General features: G+C 32.6%; 1 protein-coding gene across 4 annotated transcripts in view; it reads left to right on the top strand.

The window, feature by feature from the left end:
- The window catches only part of LOC143242486 (serine/threonine-protein kinase ATR-like), a 50,239-nt gene extending 35,302 nt beyond the window's left edge, over nt 1-14,937 (top strand). For 2 of the 4 annotated variants that reach the window (XM_076485912.1, XM_076485911.1), the window contains exons 7-13: nt 4,466-4,614; nt 4,908-5,022; nt 5,691-5,866; nt 11,734-11,912; nt 12,637-12,742; nt 14,286-14,325; nt 14,735-14,937. In XM_076485912.1, coding sequence (XP_076342027.1) covers nt 4,466-4,614; nt 4,908-5,022; nt 5,691-5,864 — 438 coding nt within the window. In that variant the 3' untranslated portion in view covers nt 5,865-5,866; nt 11,734-11,912; nt 12,637-12,742; nt 14,286-14,325; nt 14,735-14,937. Of the gene's footprint in view, nt 1-4,465; nt 4,615-4,907; nt 5,023-5,690; nt 5,867-11,733; nt 11,913-12,636; nt 12,743-14,285; nt 14,326-14,734 lie in introns of those variants that run through there. The other 2 variants (XM_076485914.1, XM_076485915.1) reach the window with 2 other exon arrangements.
- The last annotated feature ends 5,734 nt before the right edge of the window (nt 14,938-20,671 follow it).

Genomic DNA, 20,671 nt, shown 5'->3' with positions numbered 1-20,671 from the left:
CCTGTGTTCTGAAGCACCCATTGATAAAGTTGCAATATTGCTTTGGACTTTTCATTATTGTGAGTGAAAGACCTGTTGAGCTTCATGTATTTGTAGATAGTGAAAAATATTAGACACACTCGAGATTATAGGGTTGTTAATAAAGTGCCAATATCTAAAGTTTGTAACAAGAAGTAATTATTCTTGAGGAGACCTTTTGGTGTACACAGAATTCAAGAACTGTACCGTATAACGAATCTATGTTGATTGTATATGTGACTTTTTTTTTAACACAGGCTTAGTCTCTGGGACTGGCTTTATAATCATTTTGTGTTTGATACAATTTTCAAGCTATTACTTTTAAATTAATAAATATATCTTGATGGAACTTGGTATATTATCAATAAATATTACAAGATTTGTTATGCAAAATATTGTGTGTTTTTTTATGAAGTCGTAAGCTTTTCTTTTGCCTTTTTTTCTTTTTTGCATGTTTCTTATCCAACATTTTGAGATGAAAAATACTTTCATGCATCAGAAAATTTTCAAATTTCACATACAAAATATAACATTCAAAACTTATCAAATGTTTATTAAGGAAAAACATTATGTTTTGCCCTTTATTTTTACTAATGAATCTCTGTGTCGGTTTGGTTGATTTTACTTATTTCGTAACCAAAAAACAAAATGTGTGTGTGTGTGTGTATATATATAAATTTTGCCCTTTTCATTCTGGGATGACAACAGAGTATAACATGAAAACACAAATGTTTAGACTAAATAGCTTAAATCTTATAACATTATACATTCATATATATTTATTATTTTTATTATAACAACCTTTCATCCATGCATGCCTAACAATACAGAAGCTACAGTGAAGCAGTGCACATGTGTCATATTACTGTATTAAGTTATATGGAACTAATTTTTACTATCCACAGAGTGACCTGTTTTGACTGTGTTGGAGTGGAAAAGGATTGTGCAAAATGCTGTCACATTTCAATTATTATACATTATATACGTATTTACAATACTGTTATTTACAGGTAACAAGTATACAGTTTAAATAAACAAAATAGTCATAAGTTACAATATCAGTACTGTAGAATTCCACTATAATTTATCAAGCTTAGTAAGTAAGCTGTATTTAGGTCTAAAAAAATATGAAATTCCAACATAATGATTATCTTTTCTCACATATGTGAACTTTACACATGCTACAAACCTTCTGCTCCCCACTTTTGGAATTGTAAGATTTCAATGAGTTTCTCATCCGAATCGTCGTGTGACATACTCATTTGACATATGTGGTTCCTTCTACACTCCTCTACTGAACTATCACTTCTCATTTGACAGTGCTTAGGTTTGGAAGAGTTTTTTTCTTTTTTAAGGTTGTATTTACTGCTCACAAGGTTCTATCACTTTTAGGGATATGGCATTATTGTTAGCAGCTTGAGATGGTGATTCCTCCTTTTCTTCCATTTTCCATCTTTCCCCTTGACTTTATCCGTGTAGGCTTCTGTGCTCAGTGAGAGCTCTTTGTTGACATACTGCTTCCTACCAGGATACGTTTTCTTTATCCTCTGGCAATCCTCCTCTGTTCATGATCTTTTACCTACTTTTTTTGCCAGTTAGGTCCATCTTTTGTTTCAGTTGGTCTATTTCTCCTGGAATTTATTCTAGGTATACTCCTATCAGATCTGACAATTTCACTTTTCCCTTGCTTGCCTTTGTCATCCATTCTAAGTCTTCCATTATATTGCAGTTTCCTCTTTGTTTGGGGTTTTATCTTCCACCTGTAGCCATTCTTCATAATTCTGTGTGACTGACTGTTAAGTTTCTATTTATACTTTCCTTTTTCTTTTCACAGGTCTTCTTTTCATTCATCATTATTTTGATCCTGTTCTGTGGTCAGACACCAGGATTTTTTTAAACTTTAAATCCACACTGTACTTCCATGATGTGTTCAATTTATCTTCCATGGCTTCACACATTCACCATTGAGATGGGGTGTTCCACAAAATCACATATAGGTTCATGATTTTCATGATATTTTGTGTTTCATAACCAAGCCCATCCCAGACTGTATCACCCTTGGACTGAATGGGAAAACAGAAGGGGTTTGTTGTCCATCCCAATCATTCCTAGAATTAATAACTCAGTATGGTCTGATTTTTCAAAATAAGATTTTGTGGTTATGTGGTGATACTGCTTTGGATTTCACCACCACATTGTCACCTTCCTTGCTTCAAGTGGAGTATGGGCATCCTTACAACTCCAGTTCCAAATTGCTGAGGTGGTTGACCCTGAAGGCACCCAGCTGAATGAGTTACTCACAATAACCAATCAATTACAGAATAGGGTGGTGGTATTTTATGGGTGTAGATGATGTGATATTCTTCTCTTTATGATAACCATTGACAACAGAATGAGACATCAAGATGTAATTCATCCCTTTTATTGGAAACTGTCATCCTACTCTCAACTAAATGTTGTTACACTATAAGAAGGTTTTGAATTTAGAGTGAACTCATTTACTTAAGTTCTCACACATATTTCAAGTTAACTATCTTCCTAACTCAATTTCCTCCATCTTGGCTGTGGGTCACAGCAATGATTTGTGAAATTGTTCTGGTTCTGTCATTGGCTATCTCTTGTTTCTTGTTTTCTCATCTTAATATTAGGGGTATGATATTGTCTATGGATGGTCCTGGCCCATTTCACAGTTATGGGAGTTGATTACATGCAACAGACATTCTGTTGATACCAATTCAATAGCTCAGATCTAATCCTAGTGTCATACCCAGGAATTAGAGTGGGTTTCAATTCCCCATTTCATGGGATTGAGGTAAAGAGGGTATGCTCTTAATTCTACACTCACATGGATGTTGGTATCCCATGGGCATGTTTTGAAAGTAGTTGATTTACTATGTGTAGTCCATTGCATCCAAGCTGCTGTACACCTAGGGGTGTATCTTTTGTTTACCTGCCTTTCCTATTTTGAGATTGAGTTACAGTATTGGTTATGACCACTTTCTTGCCACATTCTCTCTCACTCTGATGTACTCCTCTCATTTTTTTCCCTTATATTTCACACGTTCCATAATCGGATGAAGAGTATCCCTGGCTCAGAAATGGTACACTTCCCCTTTCTATGATCTTCAAATCTGATTCTTTCATTTCCAAGATATCATTCAGATAATTTTAAAATATTCTTTTGTCATATCCTCACACTGGTCCCTCATTGTTATCAGTGTAAGATTCTAGCTAATATTGTGAGAGTAGATAATTACCATATCAGAAGTCTTAATTTTCCCTATACTGAAAATGTATTTTCAATGTACTTGCCATCTCTCACAAGATTAACTGTTCTTATTTAGTGTTGCCCTTTGTATGTGAACTTTTTCTTTATGCATACTACAAGTCTTCCACTCCCCTTGAATTGGGATTTGTTTATCAAGGAAATCATCATCCATTATTCTCTCATATTCCTGTTAATACTTTAGGTCTTTTACAGTAAACACAGTCACATGATACCTTATATCTTTCACATTAAACACAGTCACACATAATACCTTATATCTTTCACAGTAAACACAGTCACACACGATACCTTATATCTTTCACAGTAAGCACGGTCACACGTGATACCTTATATCTTTCACATTAAACACAGTCACACGTGATACCTTATATCTTTCACATTAAACACAGTCACACATAATACCTTATATCTTTCACAGTAAAGACAGTTGCACATGATACCTTATATCTTTCACAGTGAACACAGTCACAATGTGATACTTTATATCTTTCTTCTATATCTTTCACACTAAACACAGTCTTGCATAATACCTTATATCTTTCACACTAAACACAGTCACACGTGATACCTTATATCTTTCACATTAAACACAGTCACACATAATACCTTATATCTTTCACAGTAAACACAGTCACACGCGCGATACCTTATATCTTTCACAGTAAGTACAGTCACACGTGATACCTTATATCTTTCACATTAAACAGTCACACATAATACCTTATATCTTTCACAGTAAACACAGTTGCACATAATACCTTATATCTTTCACAGTGAACACAGTCACAACGTGATACTTTATATCTTTCTTCTATATCTTTCACACTAAACACAGTCTTGCATAATACGTTATATCTTTCACATTAAACACAGTCACACATAATACCTTGTATCTTTCACAGTAAACACAGTTGCACATGATACCTTATATCTTTCACAGTAAACACAGTCACACGTTATACCTTATATCTTTCACAGTAAACATAGTCACGTATGATACTGTAGGCCTTTCACAGTAAACATATGGTATTGTGTGTATTTATTGTTATTTTTATTTCTCCACTTCCTAACGTTTTTCTTTCTTTCTGGAACTGAAGTTTTTCATGCTGTGTTTATGACTGTTTTCTTATGTAAAGTACACATTTTTCTTTTTTGTAGGACTGTGCATCTTATGCACTGCAGGAAACCTTACAGATATATACTTGTCAAAGTGGAGAGTTGTCACAAATTGTGAGACCAAGTGGTAGTGTCTGGAAAAGGTTTTCAGAAGAGGTTCAAGAAATTTTGGTACCTTTGCAGCACTCTAGGTATGTATTTTATTTTTTATTATAATGAAATTTAGACAGTAATTTTCAGTTATTTTCTTTCTTATCAATCTTTTTTCTAACATTGTTCATTGTGTTATGTTTTTCTTTTATCTTTACTGTGTTATAAAACATTACAATTCAACAGTATTTTAGCATAGTTTAAACATTAAAAACTCAATTTTGTTTTTAATATTTCACATAAACTGAAAAGTTATTTGAATATTGAAGTTGTTCTGCTTTTTTAATAAAAGTTAAAAAAAAAGTTCATCAGGTTTTCTGTTATTATTTGATAGGTACATTATGTCTAGTATCAAGAGGACTTCCTTTCTATGCCCAATATATGGGAGCAAACTAGGAAGCACTTTTAAAGATTGGGCCTGTAATTGGGCATCTTGTCTTCTCCAGAAGGTAAGAAGCACTTTTCTGTGATAAAAAGAAATGAGATAATTAGGTTGCTAATCAATATTATTGTTATAGGTGATTATTATATTAATTAAAACCATGACAAAATTTGAACTAGAGATCAGACTGTGTAGATAAAAGTATTACTGAAACAGAGGCACCTCACAGTTCAGCTAAACATATCTGTTCACACAGTTCTTGTAAGTCTGAGTTTCATTTCCTTTCTAAATTAGGAGAATGTTAATTTCAACTATTAAGTAACGTGCACACAGTTCTGTAACATTTGTCACAGTTTTAGCCCATTAGGAGCACATTATTGAAACTTACTCTTCAAATATGTTTAGAACATAAAGGTGGTATACACTTTTAGAATTTCTTTTGGGGGGGTGGACTACTGTAGTATTAAAGACAAGTACTAGATTATAATCACCACATTACACTTAAAATTCTCTCATTTTGTCTTTGTATATGTTAATTTTCTGTTTCTAATGGAAAGAAAAGAAATAATGCAGAATAGTTTTTTATAAAACTGCTTTTTGAGAACAGATTATGCCACAGAGAAAAACAACCAAAATCATTTCAATTTAAAACTAACTTTTCCATGCTCATTAGCATGTTTTTAAATGCCCTTAGTTTTATAAAATTTATATGGTTTTGTGTATTTAATTTCTCAGATAAAGCGAGAGAATACAGCTAGAGTTTTTCAGTCATGCTTCATGATTGTCAAAAACGATGTGAAGACAGCAGTTTTTCTTCTTCCTCACATCATGGTTAATGTTTTACAAGATGCAAGCAATGAAGAAAAGGAAGATGTTTGTTTTAAGAAAGAATATAAAGTATGGAAGTAAATGTACGTAATTCTTTATATGACATTTTCTTTTTTCAGAAGTAAAGAATGTAATACAACTGATAGGCTGTGAGATTTTAAAGACAGAGCTTAGCATTGATAGCCATTTGACAGACTTCTGCATCTTCTCTTATCAGATTGGCCAATAATTAATTTTGTTTAGATCTGGTAATAAAATGTTTTAAGGGGTAAGAAAGCAGGGAACAGAAAGAAAATACCAGTACCAGTACATCTGCTTTGATGTTTACAGTAAATAGAAAAGATTCTGAATTGGTTAATTATCCATCAGTCAGCCAAAGGTATTCTGACTTTTGGAACATTTTACTTAACTTTAGTCTTTCAGTCGTTTTTCAGGATGTGAATTCTATTGTGAGAAACTATTTTCAAAATAATATTAAAAGTACTTCCTTTTATCAAAAAATTTTCTTTCTTTCTTATTGTTGATTACAAATCCTAGTTCCATCTTACATATCTAGTCAATTTCAACTTGATTGAAAGTAACATTATTTCTTTTGACAGTTTATTTTGCCAGTTACAACTGTCACTGCCAGAAACAAAGATAAAACTGTCAAAAATGTATGAGTGACCTATGGTCAGATCTTTGAAATTGAGATCAACGTTACTTTTGTCAGTCTAATTAACAATATTTTTGCTAAGAGTATTCTTAGACAGCATGAATTTATATCTAATAATGGTTTTTTTAATAGATATTAAATTATTTATGTGTATCTTATGAGTGCTATAAACTTAACAGTAACATTCAAGAAGAAATAGTTTGAATTATTAGAATAATTTGTTTTTATTTACCGTACATGTTTACTTAGCTTATGTGCACTGAAGTCTTGTCATAGCTTTCAACAAATATAATGTAATATGAAAAACATGAATGTTAAAATAAACTATAATCCACTTATATAATGTTATAGCATTAAAAATACCAGTTGAACAGTGATTTTGATTTATATAATTATATAAGACAACATTGTTTGTTTTTTGAATGCTGTGCAGTGTAAGACTACAGTGTTACTGCAATAGTAAATGATGCACAGGCAGATAGGTTTAAAAAAACTGCATCTAGGTTGAGTCAGGTGTCTAAAGCTCTGTTTGGTTGGTTAAACTTGCTCTTAGACTGTGTCAAATGTCTGTAGTTTTTACTTTGGCACTGTAAGTATACAGACTGCTAAAATAGAGACTATATGAGGATAGCTTGTATTTCACACACCTACTAAGGTGCATTATGCTCACATATAGCAGGAAATGACTTGCTTCTTATTGTGCCAAGAACATACCAAGTGGACCAACAATATAAGAATAGTAATTTTACAAGTGAGCTATGTCTCACCCTGCTACCACATAACAGCTATGTGCTTATTTGATGAGTATCTGAGAGTCAGGTTAAATACCATATTCATAATGGAGACGTTGTACATATGATGGTGATTCAAGTTGGTGTTGACAGTAATGAACATTGGTAGACTTTGTTTTACGATCTTCTGATTGGACTACTAATGCCTTAAATTCTATTATCCTGTGTTCTGTCACATAATGAATTATGATTTTCATTCTGTGTAGAAGTAATCAGTACATCGTCTTCAAAAAGAGGGGATTGAGTGAAGTGTGTCACCAGTCTTCATATCCATTGTTCATGCATGAGATACTCTTGTGAGCTTCATCACGTCCTATGAAATAATTCAGAATACTGAAAATGCCCTGAAGGTATTTGTTTATAATGGAGTGATTACTGATGCCTTAGAACTTAATGAACATTCTGATTTCGAGTATACACCATCAGTGCTGTACTGCCTTTGTTGTTCATGGTGGTTGTCCTACATATTAAGATGAAATCCCCAGAATTGTGGAGGTGTAAAGATGACTGATTTATACCAAAATGAACTGAAAATGTGAGCTGAATAATGTGTTCACAGCAGTTTTTGCGTTATCATAGATATTTATATACACACACAAAACATTGTGGTCCAATAACCCTAACCACTAACATGAGATACAGGTTTCATGACTGCCTAAATCCAACCTTGGCTACCTGGTTGAGGCTAACCTATACGAATGATTACTCATATTCTGTTCCACCTTGGATATAAAAATTAAGTTTCAGGTGAAGAGCATATCTGTTCTGGAGGTAGTTCAGTTCTCCCACTCTTGTACTATTCTTTTCTTGGTATACTCCTGTTCTATGAAGACACTTTCTGTATGGATCATGCCTGCACCAGCCCCTCCACCTTCTTAACATGGGATTCTAGTGTCAGTAGATGGTATATTTTGAAAGTTAACTGAACATGTATTTTCAATAATACTTACCTTCACTGACACTCTCCTGTTCTACCTTCCCACTAAAACCAAATGTATTTCTCAGAAAAAGTGACTGTGTTGTCAGGATGAGATGGTTATATACAGTACCTAGTTAGAAGGCACATTAAAGTTTGTGGAGCAGTTTGCTAGTTAGAACTTGTCTAAGGTATTTAAGTTGGGTATAAAAGACTGAAGTTAGTATTTTCAGTGCTTAGATGGGCAAAATATGGAATCCTTAGAGATCATGAAATAGCTGTAATGTCTGCATAGGTAAGTATTATTGGAAGTGCATTTTAGTTTAAGAAAGCATTAGTTTCCATTTTTAATACATTACCATCTAAACCCTGAGTTTGACTTATAGTTTAATGAAGAGCAATTGAATATTTTAAATGGTAGTGTGTACACAAACCTATGTATGTCACTTAGGTCTTTAACATTCAAGAGATGTACAAACAAGTCATCATGTTCTTTCAAGAGCTGTAGTTTGTGACAGGACCTTTTCATCCATGTAGCAAGTGTATAGTTATACTGTGACTTAATCTGGTGCATTATATTCAGTACTGTGTGGTCTAACTTTCATGCAGTATTAAGGACTTAACAATGTTTAATCCTTTTATAATGGGTCATGGATCAAAGGCCATCTTGTTGTGTTTGTTGACTTGCATTCAAGATTGTATTGAACAAATATTTTATGAATTTATGTCAGTAAGTTTGGAATCAAATTGTAGATTATAATTTTACTATTTAATGTTATGTATGAGTTAATTTCTTAGTTTAAAAATAAGTATTAAAAGAACATAAATATTGATTTTAGTGAGTCACATGTTATGTTTAATGCTGCACAGTTTAAAATTAGATGTTTGTGGTGTCAAAATACTAAGTTCACAGTTTCATACAAATTAGGAACTCAGATTACTAACTTTAACAAGCTAGAATATAAAATAAAAAGGTATGAGGTCTTTAACACAGTGGGCCCTATTCAACTCTTTCCAATTTTTGAAACAGTCCATCATATACTCTTACTACAGTATATGACATGTGAATAACCAATCAGTAGCTTAAGATGTTCCTAAAGTGGTTTTTTAGCTATTTTAATCTTCGAAAAAGCTAGTGTTCTTTCAATCTAAGTTTTCAAGGAGTTCGGTTGTGTCTTTAGTCTGCTCATAGTTTCATATATTTTAAAATTGATATAAATCTAGTTACTAAGTGGAATTCTATGGTATCAGTGTAGTTACTTATGATTTTTTGGTTATTCAACTGTATGTATAAAACCTAAAAAAAAAATTGTTTGATATCCTCCACTTGTGAAATTTCAAAAGGCTTAGCAACTTATGTCCAGCAACAACCAAGTACAGAGATCGTAGAGAGAAGAGATAATTGTTTGCTTTTCCCATTTTTTTTCTGTATTTTAAGAAAAGTTTAATAATTTATTTCTAAATAGTCATAATGTATATACATATATATAATGTATAATAATTTAAATGTGTCTGTATATTACAAAATACTAGTCCACTAAAACACAGCCAAGACAGAAAAGACTAAAGGTCAGTTTTATGTTACTGGATATGTAATATGCGAGCACCAGATCAATGCAAGTTGCACAATGCTAGCTAGGCATGACTGGAAGGTCAGTAACATAATAAATATATATGTAACATATAGCAGTATGAGACTTAGTCTACTTAAACTAAACATTTGTATTTTCATGTTACAATATGTCATCATCATAGCACTAAAAAAATAAAATTATTTATTTCCTAATTTTTAATGATAGTTACAAAGCTAGTTAAGTGACAGACCCCACAGCTGGAATGTAGAAAATAACATAATGTATAAAGTTTTGCTGAAATCAAACATCTGAAATATATTTAGGAAGTTTTAGAGATTATGGAAATAATATTTGAGATTTTTGGGATGAAGAACAGTTTTTAACTCATAACATGAAATCACTTTGCACTCATACTAGTAATGAAACAGACTCAATTTTCACAAACAGATCTTTTATAAAAATAGTTCATGAAACATCTGATTTTTGTAAAAAAAATACTTGTATCTGTACTAATGTCTACCAGATTTTGTGAAGGTACATGTGCTGTATCAAAAGTTATAGTACAAATACTTAATGTGTGCAAATGTGTAGATGAACTTGTATATTATACTGAGTCTGTAGCAAAAGGGCTAAATGACTGCTAGTTATCATAATTTTTTCCTGATCTGTCTCTAGCAAAAGCTATCCTTCATATATAAAATGAAGTAGCATGTATAAACTATCTGTTACACCTTATTCATTGATATTTGTATGTAACTTCTAAAAATATGTAACCTGTAAACTTTAGAACTACATTGATAATGAAGAGAAATTCATCTTTGTATGTGGCTTATGTACTTGTATTGTATATTGTGTCTTCAACTTGGTTCACTGATGAAAACTTTGACTGCATTTAACAGAAACAAGATATGTCAGCAGTCTCATTTGAAAAATCTGATAAGCTGACAATTTTGCAGATTTTGGTTTAAAGTGGAGAAACTATAGAATGATGTGTCGGAGCTTTCATCCTGAAAGGAAGCAAATGTGATGATTGTTATGGTATAAATAAAACCAGAATTTACAAAATATTCGATTTCTCAAAACAAGCAAAGTAAGTTGCAGTTTAATAATAAAATGATCTTGTGGAAACCACCAAAATGTGTTGCCAACTTGCCCTTGAAAGTAGAAATTCAGCTAATAAATGATGGCAGAGTTTCAATGTTGAATTTATTTGCAATTTTTCAGTTTCTGTGCCACATCTCCTTTAGCTCTATATATATATCAACATACTCCATGAAATGCTTCAGTTCATTGTAGAGTCAAATTATTGCAACATCAGTATTTTGGGATTCATCTTTAGTGGTTTTTTATTGTTTTTCTGATAAGCTTCAAAGATCTGAAGTTGTTTACATGTACAATCTGTACTATTATAGTTCATTCAAACTTTGCTGCTTTCAACATCTGTTTTGTAACTGATATCAACTTCTGTTTAGAACTTTATCGTTAAAATAATAGATAAAATTCCAAATTATTGTGCTGTGACCAATTTTCTTTTGACTTGATGGAGGTTGTTAAGATTTTGTTATTGACAAATAAAAACCCATAATTACACATTTTTGCAAGGTGACCTGTTTTTCTTGGACCTGACAGAAATTTTTGTGATTCTATTCTTTACATAATAAGACATGGTTTGTAATTATTGGTGACCTAATGGAGGTCCTATGGGTTTTGTTCTTGACAGAATAAAAACGATTCTTAGTTGTTGAGATGTAATCTGCTACTAGGACCTCAAAATGGCTGTTTTGGTTCTGTTGTTAACAGAATAGAATTATTCTCAGTTATTGAGATGTGACCCATTACTAAGACCTCATGATGATTGTTGTGGTTCTGTATATTCATAAGCTCATGCATAGAATGAATACACCAACTTTCCTTAATCTATAATAAATGTTTTACATGTAAAGACAATGTATTTTTCGTTTTTTGTGATTTGCTTTTGCTAATGCATGAATTGACAAAGTTGTTATTTCTCTAGTGGACCCACATAATGATCCCAACTATAAGTCTGTTTATGACTTCCTGAAGAGTGTTCCAGAAGACCTTTTAGATCGTGCCTCCTTTGTTTGTCAAGCTTATGTTCGGGCTTTAATGTATTTAGAATTATCAATCAAGAATAACCCAGAATCTTCACGGCTACAGTTGGCTTTCTTGCAGGTAAATAATTTTGAAATGATATCTCTTGTAATTTTGTATAATGAAATATTAATACTACTAAGATTACATCACATGCCAGAATATTGTTTGATTTCAAATGACAAAATAATAGTTTAAGGAAAACAATAGATATTGGTAATTTTGCATTGAAACAGATTTTAAGTGTGAATCTGCAGTGTGTGTTATGTGAAGTTGCAATATTCATTAGATGAATAGAAACCAAACTGTGTAAAGTTTAATACTTACAATCTTTCAATGAGCTAATTGTATAATAAAATTCTGGGCTTGTACCTCAAACTCAGATTTGTGCTATAACTTTTGCTACTGTCAGACTTACATCTTCTGTAGTACAACTTTACATGCACATATACATAAAATTATAGCTCTCAAAGAATATATTCAGAGTACTCGTGTTAAAATGTTTTTATTTTTTATTGTCTACACCTTTTCTCCTGATAATTTGGTTATTTGGTTCATATCAACAAAATTTCCCATTATTTCAATGGTACTGTCACGGGCAGACTCAGTGTACCTTATTTCTGATCCTGTGCCTCTCCTTACCTGTTAATGAACTTCAGAATCACTCTTTATAAGAATAAGGAATCTAAGAATATTCAGTATTCAAATGCAAAAAATGTTTTTATATATATATAGGATGAATGCATTGTTTTTTATTACTACTTTTTTCAGTTGTGATCAGTATGCATCTATTTTTTTGTCTTAGAAACTGTACATCCTCCTTGATGAACCAGATGGAGTGGCAGGAGTAGCAGCATCTCATCAAGAAGACCCCACACTTCATGATTTGATTCTAGGTCATGAAGCAACTGGTATGTAAAAGTAAATATTTCTTTATGTATGTAACTGTTAACCCTTTCCAGATGGGTCATGGGTCAAAGGCCACATCATTGCACTTGTCAACTTACATTCAAAATTTTATTGAACTACTATTTTATAACTTTATCTTCTTAAGTTTGGTATCAAACTGTATGTTAATATTTAAATTTTCATATTATACGTTATTTAAAAAGACACCTAAACATCGATTTTTGTGTGTCATGATGTGTTTAATATATGTGTTTTTATCTGATTTTTGAGTTATCTGTGAACTTTAAAATTTGGTTATTTGTTAGTAATTCAAATTAGCATATACTAAGGTAATTAGAGAACTGATTTTGTGGTCTTTATTTACTGAGTACTAACTTAAACATAATTAAATTTTATCCTGTGTATGGTATTATCTACTAATTGATTTGTTCCCAGTTGGTACAGCAGTAAGTTTATAGATTTACAATGCTAAAATCAGGGGTTCAATTCCCCTCGGTAGACTCAGCAGATAGCCAGATGTGGCTTTGCTATAAGAAAACATACACACACACTCACACTAATTGATTTTTGTTGTTTTTTATAAACTGGTAAGTCTATAACCTAGTTTTTTTTGGTGAATTTCTGTTTTCTCAATCACTATGATTTTCTTTTACACAGATATACTATCCATTTATTTTATTAATTCAAGCTATGCTATTTTTATTAATCTATTCTATTACATTGTATCCAACATAAAATTTATACAATTATACACTTGTGCTTTTAATGTTTTAAAAAGTTGTCCAAAGATGATGAGAAGTCTTCATGACAACACTGGTATTACTGATGATGATCTTTTTGCTTCCAGCATCTCTCTTCATCCTCAGATAACTTAACTCTGGGTGTACAAGCTAAAGAAGCATATTGAAAACTTCTTAAACAGCTTATCTGTTTGCTGTGGATGGACATACTTTGTCAGCATTCAAAACTCTAGTAAAGTATAAAAGCAAAATGGGGTACAGTTGATTTCAGATCTTGATAATGCCAATAGAAAGAAATAATTAATTAACATTATTGTTGAAGCCATTCAAGTTGCAGTACTTTTATGCAATGCTTAGTTGTGGTAGTTACACATGAAAACTGGCTCTAAAAATAAACAAACTGATTTTTGCTAAAGCAGTGAAGCAATGTTTTACAGTTTATTTCTGTTGTTGCCTTACAGAACATTGGGAGCTTTGGCGATGTAGGTACAAGTAATCTAAAGAGGAGTATTGGTGATGGACTTAAAGATGATGGAAATGTTTTAATTCCATCAAAGAAATATGCTTACATGCTAATTTTAGCTACAGCTTATGAAGTCTCTTTTGACAAATCCTGTTTTTTTAAATATTGCCTTTAGAATTAAGAACTTAAAACTTGTATACTGTTATAATATGCATTATTAGCTGAGATGTTTATGCTATTCTAATTGTTATAACAAATTAATTAAATTTTGATTGTGAGACACTAAGATCTTGTGTCATGCCAAGTAAGTAATACTTTTGGTGATCGGTTTATCTTTTTCAGAACAAGCATCATAGTGTGAGAATTGACATTTGCTCAGTAGGTAATACCCTCTTCTCTAACTCATTTTCCATTGCATCAAGAGCTATGAAAGTTAACATAATTTCTTATAATGTTGTAATCACTCACACAAAGCATAACTTTTATAGTCTTCGATCTCATTTGGTTACACATCCCAGAAATTGTAAATTTGTAAATCAGACCCAATGTGACATGCCCACATATCACATCCTCTTGTTTCAGAAATTGCCAGTAGTTATCTGTGATGTTTAATACCACATTATGTGTAAATAATAGAAAGCCAACATTCTAAGGCTGGTGTAGAATCTCTAGCATCAGGGAAACATTTGCTAAGGCTTTGTTCTCTTAACATCTTTTATATTTTAGTTTTTCTGATTTACTTGCTCCTGATTATGATATAGTGACCTAATTTTAATTCACTAACTTGACAGGTTCTCTTCTGCCAAAGAAAATCCACAGTCAATCTAATGAGACTCCGACAAGGGGATCATTGTGATTATCAAATAGTACTTCTGTACGTGAAATCAGAAAACATCGTGTTTAAGTGTGTATCTTTATTAATAACTGTTTATACATACCCCTGTTATTCCATCCTTCATTGTGTGCACTAAAGAGAGGTTTTTTGTGCACTTTATATTTTTAATGTGTTTAGTTATTCATTATGTAATTGGGCTGTAACAACCAGTTTTTTGTGTCTTAAATATGAAATGTATATTCTTCCTCACATCCAACAAAAGGTCTGGAAAACTGGCATCTTGAATAATTTCAGTGTCTTTGAAATACTTTTCTTGCTGCTGTTTATGAGCTAAGTTCTCATCAACAAAGTTTTGCAGGCACATGAATTCATATTTTCTTTAAGATAACAGATTTTTAAGATAACAGTTTTTCTGCTTGATAACAGATTATAATCATCAATAGTACACATTCTTATCAAAACATAAGTTTTATGGTGAGATAAAAACAACTAAGAACAACAATATATAATATACATGAACTGCTACATACTTGCTAAGAAACAATTTTAAAATATTTTTATAATTTTAATTTTTTTTCGTCACTTATTCTATTTGATTTGGTTTCTTTTAAATTTTGCCCGAAACAACACGTAGGTTGTATACACCAACCATATTTTCAGCAAATGTAGTCTAAAGGAAAGACACCAAGTCAACACCTTACACTGTCAACTATTGGGTTACTCTTAGATCAACGAATAATGAAATTGACCGTCATATTTTAATTTTCCCTTTCGACTAAATAGGTTGAATGTGTTTGGTGTGACAGGAGCTCAAAACAGTTTTCCGGGTATTGTGAGCAGAGCGTCCTGGCAACCACTTAGATAAAAGTCAGGATTTATTTGAGAATACATACCTATTGGGTATGAAAATCCCGGTAGGAACTTGAGAATACATACCTATTGGGTATGAAAATCCCGGTAGGAACTTGAGAATACATACCTTTTGGGTATGAAAATCCCGGAAGGAACTGATTCTTCTTCTTCATTCCAGATTGTATCATTAATTGGCCAAGATTCACCTAAGTCAAGATAAAAAATACTGATTTCTACAAAATTAAATAACATCTAAACTAGTTTTGCTTTGATATCTAGTAAGGAATATGCTAGATTAAATAATTAAATTCAAAACACAATAACAGCAGCTTCTACACGAGGTAAACTATGACTTTAATAACTACATCGTATTGTCCTTTTGTTTTTTTACGTTCGTGCAATGATACAGAAGGACTGTCTTTGATAGCCGTCCCTAATTTAGCAGTGTAAGACTAGAGGGAAGGCAGCTAGTCATCACCACCCACCGCCAACTTTTGGGTTACTCTTTTATCAACGAATAAAGGGATTGAACCTCGCATTATATCGTCCCCACAGCTGAAGGGGCAAACATGTTTGGTGCGACAGGGATTCGAGCTCGAAACTTTGGGATTACGATTTCAATGTATTAACCACCTGGCCAAGTCGGGCTCAAAACTATTGAAGTGAAATTTTAAACGTTAAGATAAAATTGTTTCAGTTACAATGCAAAACCTGCTTCACTAAATAATTAAATTCAAAATACAATAACAACAACTTCTACACCAGGTAAATCCTGACTTTAATAACTAAATCATATGGACCTTTAATACGACATCATCATCATCAGTTCAAAACTGTTGTCATTGTAATTTTAAATTAACCGTCACGTTATTTTCTGCCGGATTATGCCATGATAATTTTGTTTCCACTATAATTAATTAATTTAGAAATAATAAATTGAACACATAATCCTGTCATCTTTCTTTAGATTTGCACTCGGGCCGGCATATTCAAGCGTGTTAAGGCGTGCGACTCGGAATCTGAGGGTCGCAGGTTCGCATCCCCGTCGCGCTAAACGTGCTCGCCCTTTCAGCCGTGGGGCGTTATAATGTGACGGTCAATCCCACTATTCGTTGGTAAAAGAGTAGCCCAAGAGTTGGCGGTGGGTGGTGATGACTAGCTGTCTTCCCTCTTGTCTTACACTGCTAAATTAGGGACGGCTAGCACAGATAGCCCTCGTGTAGCTTTTTGCGAAATTCAACAGCAAACAAACAAACTAGATTTGCACTCACGACATATATTAATCATCTTGATGCTTGGTGAAGGGACTTCTGACGTGTTTTGTACCAAGAACAGATAAAATCTAAATGAATCGTCACAAATATTTTAATTTCTTGCTTTTCAAGTTCTTACTTCATGCTGTGTTGTATCTTACAGATTGTATTATCTTTCTCGTAATTCGTGGCATGTGCACGATTCACTAACGTCACGGCAGTAGAAATTGCAATGTTAAGCGTTTCTTAAATGACAACATTTTAGTGTCTAGTATCTAAGTTATAGAGAGACAACACACTACCATAAAGTGGTGTAAATGATTAAAATGGGTGATCTCTCCAGGTCATCTTTTACTGTAATAATAATAATAAAAGAAACGCTATTCTGATACAAACAAGAGACTGCTTACCATTACTGTTCTTTAACTTCTTCTTAGCAATACAAAATCCTTGAGGTTTATTTTTAGACTTTATTTTCTCTATAACACGTTTTCATCCTCTTCAAATTTAATGACACTACCAGTCGTGTTATTCCAAACTGGTGAGCTATCCAACTCCATTTCTTCATTATCATTGCTACTAGAGTGTGTTTTGGAGAGAAAAAATGTTGTTAAAGCACAGATTGTTGTTTCCCTTTTATACAAGCATAAATTAAAAAGGTGAGACATCCAATTACTGTCATGCCACGCGGATGATAGTAAGAAATAAACAAAAAAGAAACTACGACATGGTTGTTCAACGAAGTCCAACGAAGCTGTATGATGTACAAAGTCAATACAAGTTAGTGTTTAATATAAACGTATTTTAAATTAGAAATCGTCGATTACCCTAGGGACATGTTAAAATCTGTTACATTTTTCACATCACTCTTCCTTCAAACAGATCCTTTCAGAGATTAAAAGATAACATAAATTTATACTTATTATATTCTACTTGGACGGGCCAGCAATAACTGATATTCAGTATGCAGTGTTGCGTTTCTCAGTGTTTAATATTCGAGCCACAATGCAGCTGAATACAGCCCGTAAGTTCGGTTGTGCTCGGGTTATAGTAATGGCAGTCATTCCCATTCTTCGGGTCTAACAGACGGCTAAAGTTTCTTATGGTAATGATAAGTTGGTCAGTTGTTTAGAATTAGAAATGTTAAGTGATTCTGACTTGCCATTTAGCCCTTGTGAGCATAAAATACCCATCAATTGAAAATATCGGTATCAGGCTACTGAGAGACTTTCCAGGAGAGTTGAGAAATTAAGAACTCTCAGTTTTCAACCAGAGAATATTCGTGTTGAAATGTACGAGAGTTTCATACAAAAACAAAAAGAAAACGCCTACTAAATGTCAATTGGATGTTCAAGTTATTCACCCTCTAGATATTTAGTCTCAGGTAAAATAGAGTTAAATAGTCAGTATAGCTTTCACTCGTATGAGTAAAAATAGGCAAAAGGCACACAACGTTGTCCACAAAGCCACTTATCGCAAAAGCTTTAGTGTTTATCCTTCGGCTAAACTGTACACTGTGAAAAACGATTACATGGATATGTGTTGTAAGAAATGTAGGTTTGTGAGAGGGCCGTAAGAAGCGATAAGTTCAGTCAGACTTTTTTCGTAAAGCGATACATTACGTTGAGTATATGTAGTATGAAAATACGGTATCCTAGTTAATTCATAAAAACCTAGAACTTACGAGTCGTGACACCAGGACTGGTCGAGAGGATCTGTCATTCTTTTCTGCTTGTTCTGATGTTTGCGACGAAACACACTACTGAGGCTGTTCTGTATCCTCTCCATAAATGATCTTTTCTTCAGGACAAAGTCACTGGAATAGAAGCAATACTTACAAATAATTAATTTGTCATAGTATATTTACACAAAAGTGACTTGTATGAGAAAAGATCAATATTTATTTAAATGAATTGTGTTATATTGATAAATCAGTACCTTAATGTTAATGGTTAACAACTGAGATAAAATTGGTAAATAACACGATCCACACTAAGACAATTATTGTTCAGACAATATAACAGTATGAACAGTATTTCAATAACTCCTAGATCTGTCGTGTATGAGTCAAACTGTGGAGTCCTGCTATTATACAGAGGTGCTCGATAATAGTGGATATTGCAGATGTAATGGAATTAACATGTTCTTCTCTACTCTCATTCACAAGTTACTATAATACCTACAATAAAATTACTTATAATGAAAAATGGTTGCAATTGTGTATAGAGAAAAACAGTAGTTGAGGTTTGTCAGATGATTATTAAACGTACTTAAATATTTATATGGTGGAATAGATAACGAATTATGGTTATTTCAGGGTCACATAAAACATATGTTACCAAATTTGTCTGCTTGAATCAAAAATAGAAGAATTAAGGTCCCAAAACAAATTATAAGTGAAAACGACTCTACAAGATGTTGAAGGCAAAGATGTTATGACAGGTAGCGTTTAACTAGTTGTAGCCAAGCAGCAAAGGTGCAATGTATTGAAGAAATACATAGGTTATATAAGTAACTATGAAACCTAATTATATCATTGGATTACATACTTTTCACTGAATTTTTAAGTTAACAGTTATTCTGCTTGATAACAGATTATAATCATCAATAGTACACATTCTTATCAAAACATAAGTTTTATGGTGAGATAAAAACAACTAAGAACAATAATATATAATATACATGAACTGTTACATATTTACTGAGAAACTATTTTAAAATATTTTTATAATTTTAATTTTTTTTCGATACTTAGTCTATTTGATTTGGCTTCTTTTAAATTTTGCGCGAAACAACACGTAGGCTGTATACATCAACCATATTTTCAGCAATTGTAGTCTAAAGGAAAGACACCAAGTCAACACCTTACACTGTCAACTATTGGGTTACTCTTAGATCAACGAATAATGAAATTGACCGTCATATTTTAATTTTCCCTTTCGACTAAATAGGTTGAATATGTTTGGTGTGACAGGAGCTCAAAACAGTTTTCCGGGTATTGTGAGCAGAGCGTCCTGGCAACCACTTAGATAAAAGTCAGGATTTATTTGAGAATACATACCTATTGGGTATGAAAATCCCGGTAGGAACTTGAGAATACATACCTTTTGGGTATGAAAATCCCGGAAGGAACTGATTCTTCTTCTTCATTCCAGATTGTATGATTAATTGGCCAAGATTCACCTAAGTCAAGATAAAAAATACTGATTTCTACAAAATTAAATAACATCTAAACTAGTTTTGCTTTGATATCTAGTAAGGAATCTGCTATATTAAATAATTAAATTCAAAACACAATAACAGCAGCTTTTACACGAGGTAAACTATGACTTTAATAACTACATCGTATTGTCCTTTTGTTTTTTTACATTCGTGCAATGATACACAAGGACTGTCTTTGATAGCCGTCCCTAATTTAGCAGTGTAAGACTAGAGGGAAGGCAGCTAGTCATCACCACCCACCGCCAACTTTTGGGCTACTCTTTTATCAACGAATAAAGGGATTGAACCTCACATTATAGCGTCCCCACAGCTGAAAGGGCAAACATGTTTGGCACGACAGGGATTCGAACTCGAAACTTTGAAATTACGATTTCAATGTATTAACCATCTGGCCAAGTCGGGCTCAAAACTATTGAAGTGAAATTTTAAACGTTAAGATAAAATTGTTTCAGTTACAATGCAAAACCTGCTTCACTAAATAATTAAATTCAAAATACAATAACAACAACTTCTACACCATGTAAATCCTGACTTTAATAACTAAATCATATGGACCTTTAATACGA

The sequence above is a fragment of the Tachypleus tridentatus genome, unplaced genomic scaffold (genome assembly GCF_004210375.1).
Source record: "Tachypleus tridentatus isolate NWPU-2018 unplaced genomic scaffold, ASM421037v1 Hic_cluster_2, whole genome shotgun sequence".
Lineage (NCBI taxonomy): Eukaryota > Metazoa > Arthropoda > Merostomata > Xiphosura > Limulidae > Tachypleus > Tachypleus tridentatus.
Note: the sequence above shows the minus strand (reverse complement) of the source record. Positions and strands in the feature narration are given on the sequence as shown.